Source organism: Hemitrygon akajei, chromosome 7, assembly GCF_048418815.1.
Source record: "Hemitrygon akajei chromosome 7, sHemAka1.3, whole genome shotgun sequence".
Lineage (NCBI taxonomy): Eukaryota > Metazoa > Chordata > Chondrichthyes > Myliobatiformes > Dasyatidae > Hemitrygon > Hemitrygon akajei.
In genome coordinates, this window is record NC_133130.1 from 107961118 (window position 1) to 107969220 (window position 8103).

General features: G+C 42.3%; 1 protein-coding gene across 3 annotated transcripts in view; it reads left to right on the forward strand.

Annotated features, from left to right (window-relative positions):
* Positions 1-7457, forward strand: part of tmem181 (transmembrane protein 181) — a 117097-nt gene extending 109640 nt beyond the window's left edge. For all 3 annotated transcript variants that reach the window (XM_073051663.1, XM_073051664.1, XM_073051665.1), the window contains exon 17: positions 3470-7457. In XM_073051663.1, the coding sequence (XP_072907764.1) occupies positions 3470-3548 (79 nt within the window). In that variant the 3' untranslated portion in view covers positions 3549-7457. The remainder of the gene's footprint in view (positions 1-3469) is intronic.
* The last annotated feature ends 646 nt before the right edge of the window (positions 7458-8103 follow it).

Genomic DNA, 8103 nt, shown 5'->3' on the forward strand with positions numbered 1-8103 from the left:
ACTGCAAGTCATCCCTACAATCGCCAAGTTCCTTTTCCATAGTGAATACTGAAGCAAAGTACTCATTAAGTACCTCCACTATTTCCTCCAGATCCATACATGCTTTCCCACTGTCAGACTTGATAGGTCCTATTCTTTCACGTCTTATCCTCTTGCTCTTCACATACTTGTAGAATGCCTTGGGGTCTTCCTTAATCCTGTCGGCCAAGGCCTTCTCATGGCCCCTTCCTAAACTCCTTCCTGCTAGCCTTATAATCTTCTAGATTCCTATCATTACCTAGTTTTTTGAACCTTTCATAAGCTCTTCTTTTCTTCTTGACTAGGTTTACAACAGCCTTTGTACACCACCATCCCTACCCTTTATACCCTACCATCCTTTCCATGTCTCATTGGAACGTACCTACTCAAACCCACACAAGTATCCCTTGAACATTTGCCATATTTCTTCCATACGTTTCCCTGATAACATCTGATTCCAATTTATACTTCCAATTTCCTGCCTGATAGCCTCATATTTCCCCTTACTCCAATTAAATGTTTCCCTAACTTGTCTGTTCCTATCCCTCTCTAATGCTATTGTGATCACTATCTCCAAAATGCTTTCCCACTGAGAGACCTGACACCTGACCAGGTTCACTTCCCAATACCAGATCAAGTACAGCCTCTCCTCTTGTAGGCTTATCTACATATTGTGTCAAGAAACCTTCCTGAACACACCAAACAAACTCTACCCCATCTAAATCCCTCACTCTAGGGAGATGCTAGTCAATATTTGGGAAATTGAAATCTCCCGCCACAACAACCCTGTTATTATTACACCTTTCAGAATCTGTCTCCCTATCTGCTCCTCAATGTTCCTGTTCGTATTGGGTGGTCAATATAAAAAAAAACACCCAGTAGAGTTATTGACCCCTTCTTATTCCTAACTTTCACCCACAGAGACTCCGTAGACAACCCCTCCATGACTTCCCCCTTTTCTGCAGCCGTGACACTATCTCTGATGAACAGTGCCACACCCCCACATCTTTTGCCTCCCTCCCTATCCTTTCTGAAACATCTAAAGTAGTTGTCGCCAACCCGTTGATCGCGATCAACTGGTCAATCTTTGAGACTTTCCCAGTAGATCCCAAAAAGAAAAGAAAAATAAATACACAAATACTGTTGAGAGATTGTTTCTGGGTTGCGGGGTTTTACTTCCGTTCTTTCTGCCCAGTGAGCATGCGTGTAGCTCCCCCGCCACGCGCTACAGTGTACTTCAGTGGTCCCCAACCACTGGGCCTTGAGGAAACAATATGAGTCAGCTGCACCTTTCCTCATTCCCTTTCACGCTCACTGTTGAACTTGAATACACACGCGGTCATTACTCATGTGAGGTCATTAGTTGCCTAAACGCCGTGATACCCTCGTGCCAGGGATCACTGGTTGGCCTCGGGCCGCTGGCGGGAAGTGCCGCTGCTACTGGCCTGGATTGCAGACAGATGGGCACCACCTCTAAACCTGTTTAGCACACCGAATGTTCGTGGGGAACTCGGGGCTAAAATATTCACAGACGACCTAATTCGGGCTTGGGGTTTCATAAGTAGCAGAGCAGCTACCTCACTGCAATCTACTGAAAGCCATCCCTCCAGCCAAACTTTTGTTGGCCGATAGATCCTACAAGGGGGACGGGTGCACGCCCTGTCGCACTCCTCGCTCGGTCGGTCACTCTGTCCGGACTGTGACCGCTGCGGCCCCGGCACGGGGACCTCCGGCCCTCACCTTGTCCTCTCACCCCACCCACGACCAGCTGCACCTGGTCAAGCGGCTGGCGGTGGGCGGGAGGCTGGAGTTCAGGCCCAGAGGCTGTCTAATGAGGCAATGAAGCCCTCAAAACTGCTTCGGTACCTGGAGTCCAAGCACCCCGCACTTAAAGACAAACCCATTGAGTTTTTTCAGCGGAAAAAACATGAGCAAACGGGACAGAAGCTAAGAGCTGAGAACCGCGAAAACTAAATTGCGGAATAGACTGGACATAAGGAACCTGCTTCGAGTATCGCTGTATTCCCGTCGTGTTTAACACCCGTCAGCTGGTCCGCAAGAATATTGTCAATATTAAACTGGCCCCCGGTGCAAAAAAGGGTGGGTACCCCTGGTGTTTATACATTATTTCTACGTCCGGGTTGCGGGGTTTTACTTCCGGTCTTTTCTGTCCCACTGCGCTTGCGTGTAACTAATCGATTTGGAGTCAATCTTCCTTTTCACTAAGGCTGAGATAGGGGATCTTGGGCTTAAAAAGGTTGATGACCACTAATCTAAAGCCTGGCACTTGAAGTAGCCATTCCTGCCCCTGAGCCATCCAAGTCTCTGTAATGGCCACAATATTATAGCTCCAAGTGCTGATCCACGTTCTAAGCTGATCCACTTTGTTCATAATACTCCTCGCATTAAAATAAGCACATCTCAAACCATCGGTCTGAGCGCGTACCTTCTCTATCACCTGCCTATCCTCCCTTTCGCACTGTCTCCAAACTTTCTCTATTTGTGAGCCAACCTCCTTTTCCTTCGTCACTTCAGTTCGGTTCCCACCCTCCAGCAATTCTAGTTTAAACTCTCCCCAATAGCCTTTGCAAACCTCCCCGCCAGGATATTGGTCCCCCTGGGATTCAAGTGCAACCCGTTCTTTTTGTACAGGTCACACCTGCCCCAGAAGAGGTCCGAATGATTCAGAAATCTGAATCCCTGCCCCCTGCTCCATTCCTTCAGCCATGCATTTATCCTGCACCTCATTCTATTCCTGTACTCACTGTCACGTGGCACAGGCAGTAATCCCGAGATGACTACCTTTGAGGTACTGCTTCTCAGCTTCTTTCCTAACTCCCTGTAGTCTGTTTTCAGGACCTCCTCCCTATTTCTACCTATGTCGTTGGTACCAATATGTTCTCCTTCCCACTTCAAGATATCGTGGACCCGATCAGAAACATCCCAGACCCTGGCAACTGGGAGGCAAACTACCATCCGCGTTTCTTTCCTGTGTCTACAGTATCGCCTATCTGACCCCCTAACTATAGAGTCCCCTATCACTGCTGCCATCCTCTTCCTTTCCCTACCCTCTGTGCCAGAGGCACGGCCACTGTTGCTTCCCCCAGGTAGGTTGCCCCCCCCAACAGTACTCAAGCAGGAATACTTATTGTTAAGGGGGGTAGCCACTGGGTACTCTCTATTACCTGCTTCTTGCCCTTCCCTCTCCTGACTGTTACCAACAGCATGTGGCTGGGATCAGTCGAGTGCAAACTGTGTATGACAAATATGCCACTGCATCTCTCTTTGCAGGTGTAGCTTGAGGTCTGAATTACTAAAATAATGCTTGTTGGTATTTCAAAAGTTTGGTTGAAATGGTGAAAACTATACTGTTAAATCTAATTTAATTGTTTGAGTTAGAACTTTTATAAGTTGTAATTTTGTTCAGTGACATTTGAATTTTCTTTATTAGGAGTGATTATGAAGAGATGCCTTTACAAAATGGCCGTGCCAATAAGTCAAAGTACCAGGATGAGTCCGATAGCGATTGAAGTACTTCTTCAGAGGGTTAATTGTTTTCCCTTGTTAATTTCTGAAAATGGATGGTGAAGCCAAATTTTCTTTCAACTCTTTTCCATGTCAGCATCCTCTAGCTGAATTGTCCCACTGGTAACTTAACCTGTAAATATTTAACCATCTCATTCTCTGATCACCTCATCTGGTTGTCCTGCCCTTATCGGTACCTTCTGATTGTGAGCAGAGGGAGGAGCAGATTACCATGCTGAAGATGAGCATTTCCTATTCTTTGTGGATAAAGGGAGTGTGCAGTTTTATCTGAAACTAAATCATGCAGCTTCTCAAGGTGTTTCTACAAATGAACAATTATAATGCCATGAATGTTCTGTTGTGAGCTCACTTTTAGACTAGATGCCATATACAGCACGTTCAAAACCCTGAATGGAGTAATGTGTAACTTTTTAAAGCAGAACTTTGGATGCTGCTTGTGAATGCATTTGATGCTGTTTTAAAATTCAAAATGTCTGAGAAATTAATCAAGCTGCGGACCAGAGATTGAAATTCCAAGTCCAACTGTTAGTGGCATTATAACATTACTTTATAACGTTAAAACTATTTTCTAAACAAAATAAAGGATTGGAATTTCAAGCTCATGCTTTTATTTGTGTTACTTTTAAAATATGATACAATGTTAAATACTTTTGTCAAGTAATATTTACTACTTCAATTTGAGAGCCAGTGTCAAAGAGAAGAAAAAAAAGTTAATTGGCTCTGACGATACCACTACACATTATTGTTTACAGGTGCTTATTCTAGAACAGTTAGCTGACTATACATGAACACCTCTTTGGAAGTTTCTCTCATTGTGATAGCATATTTAATTCAATGTTCAGATTTATTATTGCCACAATAAATCTGAAGTCCTGCCTGAAGTAAGGAAAATGGCCATTTGTAAATAATCTCTCCTCCTGTTGCTAGTTCTCTTTGTCCTAATCATATACTATTTTTCCATACTTTTATCTCCTGGAAGTATTTAAACGTTGATTGAAAATCAGTGTTTTTCATGTTCGGTTGCTTCTACCTTAAATAAACTATTAGCAAAGCAGAAAAATCTATTTTAGAAACACTAAAAAAAATTCCAAGTGGATGAACAGCTAAATTGTTCCTTGCTGCTACAAATTATATGGAGAATAGGGCAGAATGTCTCATCTAGGATAATTGATGTTGGGCAGGAATAGAATGGAATTTGCAATTCCATTGAGGTAGTATAACAAGGTGTTTGTCCAGGGAAATTGTAACGTACACTCAGGAAGACTTAAGGTCCAGTTCTGATGTGGGTTTCCTGTACTTTGATTTAAAATTTCAATTGTTGAAAAATGATATGGGTAAAGTGGGGTGGGGACTAACACAAGAGACCTAAAATCTGGTTGTGGTATTTAATTTGAGGTTGTTTGACCGACGCCCATTTCCCTGAGGCATGGCAAACCAACTCTCCCATACCGACTCACCTTTCCTAGAAGATTTGTTTTATGTTTGATATGGCAAGTGCAATGTTACTTTTCATCAGGATATTTGATCTTTAAGGCAGCAATAAAATCAAATGCTTTAATTGGGGTAATACCTACTTGATTGGGCATTAGTAATATACCCTGCCTCAAACTATATCCCACCAATTACTGGAAGTGATCCTGATTTCCCTACCTGTCGTCATCTTGTACATCGTCAGTTTATGTTCTAACAATCAGACATCTTAGGTTCCTCATCTAAGTTGATCCCAGGAGAAAACAAGCAAGTTGTCTTTACCTGACTGAACCAAGCAAGCTGTCTCTAGCCTTTTAAACTTTAAAAGTTGTCTTTAGTATTTTAACTGTTCAAAGACGAGAGAGGGTGAAGTTTTAGTGTACAGCAGGATGCGGGTGACTGCTCAGGTGGGCAGGGAAATGGCAGATGGGGCTAAATTGTGAGGATATGCATTTAGTGATATACATGGTATAGGTAGTGAGGGGTGGGAGGCTAGCAATGGATCCTTAAAGGTAGCGGATTGGTATGGAAGGAAGTTGAAAAGGCACGTGGGATGCCTTCATTTATTAGGCATAACAGAGAATAAAATACGAGGGAGGTAGGTAGATGCTTTTCTTTGAAACAGAGAAGGATGAGGAGAGTTTTGTTCATCCAGTATTAAATGTGGCCTTGACCTCACTGACCATCCAGAGCTCCGTTAGACTGACACTATTATTCTCCCCACATGCACCCCCCCCCCCCACCGACCTGCACACCACATGCAATTTACAGTGGCTAATTAATCATCTGAGCCACATGTTGGATTTGGGAGGAAATCAGGACCCCACACACATAGGACTGGGTCAAACCTAGGTCACTGCGGCAATGACTGTGCTACTCTACTAACTTCACCAACCTGCTGTTTAACTGAGGTGTATAAAAATATGCATGGTCTCCAAAGAATAGTGGTTTAGAGGGATGGTGGTATATTACAGGGTCCAGAACCAGCCTGCAGGAAAACAGACCCACTGCTGAAAGGTGAGATTGGGCTGAGGTGTTTTAACTTGGCCAACACAGCACAATGGGCAAATGGCTTCCTCCTGTGTTGTCTAATTTTTGTGACTCACCAGGAAGAAGATCTTTGGAAGGTCTGTTGTTATTGTGTGTGTAGGTCACCATTTAAGTGCAACCTTAGCCAGATTTTATGGAATGGGCTGCAGAATTTTCCATTGCTCCTTCAGCCTAAATTATTTTTAAAATGCATATGTAAAAATAATGCCAAGTTTGAAGCCTTTCCTCCACAAATCAATCAATTCATTCAGCTAATAAAGGACAGAAACATTCACCGCAGTTAAATGGTACTCTGATAGCCCATCACTGAGGAGACACAGTATTCCCTCTTCTAAGTCATTTCTTGGCACCATACTCCAGGAGAGAGATCAGAGGGTTCAGAGGTTTGCTCAAATGATTTTGGAGGTAAGGGCTTTAGTTCTGTGGATAGGTTGGACAAGCTGAGGGTGTTCTCCTTGGAACAGAGGAGAGAGCCGAGGATCTAATAAAGATGTTTAAAATTATGGAAGGTCAACACTCAGTGAGACTCGTGCATAAATAGAAACATCCCGTTGGAGGAAGGTTCAAGAACTGAGGACACAGAATGAAGAGAATTGGTGAAAGAACCAGAAGATATATCAGGAATATTTTTTGAGCATTGGTGATTGAGAACGCACTGCCAAAGAGGGTAATGGGGCAGAGTCGATTGTAGAGTCCAAAGAAATCTCTATGAGTATCCTACAGGATAGAATTTAGGGAGATGATGGGAAAGTGATGCCAGCTCTTTCTAAAATTAGTAACATTTCTAAATGATGCAGAACTCCTCCAATTATACTGTAATGGCTATAAGGTGATGGTTAACTGAGGTGAGGGTGCTGCCATTTGGTGAATTGTAGTTTGTTGAAATGGTACAATGATAATCAACATAATCATTGACAAAGTACAGGTCTACGTAGAGAGGGTCAACTCTGATTGAGACAGAGTAACAATAACAATATCCTGGGAGCCTGTTAAACGTGCTGAGACCTCCATTCACAATGACAGTCCTGGGTATTCATCTTGCCCCTGAGTCACTTGTAGTGACAGCCATAAGTTTTTTTATGTGATCATTTTAAAGTTAAAAATAGAACATTTTTCACAGTCCACAAAACATTTGATAATGCCCAACTAGAATTTTTTAAAAGCGCTCCATAGATTTTAGTGCTGTTTTCAACAAATTAATTCTGCTTTACTGTTTAATCTCATTGTTGCATGGTTGAAAAATTACTGAAGTTGATATTTATAATGTATCATAATACCAATATACATCAGCTGGATCTGTAAGTATTTTGATGTCAATGTACAAATCTGTGGAGATACCCTAACTAGATTAAAATAACTCATTTTAAAACTAAGCATGATTTTGTTGATTTAATGGTCAGTTATGAAAAATTGTTATGAATTAAATGAAATTATAAATGATTTTTGTACTTTTGTTTTTCCAGTATTAACTGATGATGACTGAGTTCTTGCAATGATCAAACCAGACATGTTCTGCTGCATTCTACTGTGCTGAGCATCAGCAGTGTGAACCATAAATTAGGAAGCAGTTTTAGGTGTCTCTTAAGAAAAGAGGGGAGGCTGTGGAGAGAGTAGGCCTTCTGAGAGATCAGTAGGCTGCCTATGTGTTGAGATGGATGAGATTTTTAATGAATATTTTTTTCACAGTGTTTTCTGAGGAGAAAATCATGGTTCCTCAAGAGATGAGGGAAACAAATGGAGATTTTTGGAAGACATTTGTATCAGCAAGGAGATATTTGCAGCCTTACACAGCATATTAAGGTGGAGAACTCCCCAATTCTGACTGATTGTATCCTAGGACTTTGTGGGAGACTAGAGAAGAAATTGTGGTCCATTATCATTAGCCATTAGCGAAGACTGCAAAGTGACTAATTTTACTGTCTTATTTATGAACAGTAGCAAGGACAAGCCAGGGAACTACAGCCCAGTCAGCCTGACAACAGTAATGGGAAAGTTACTGGAGGAGATTTTAAACCACAG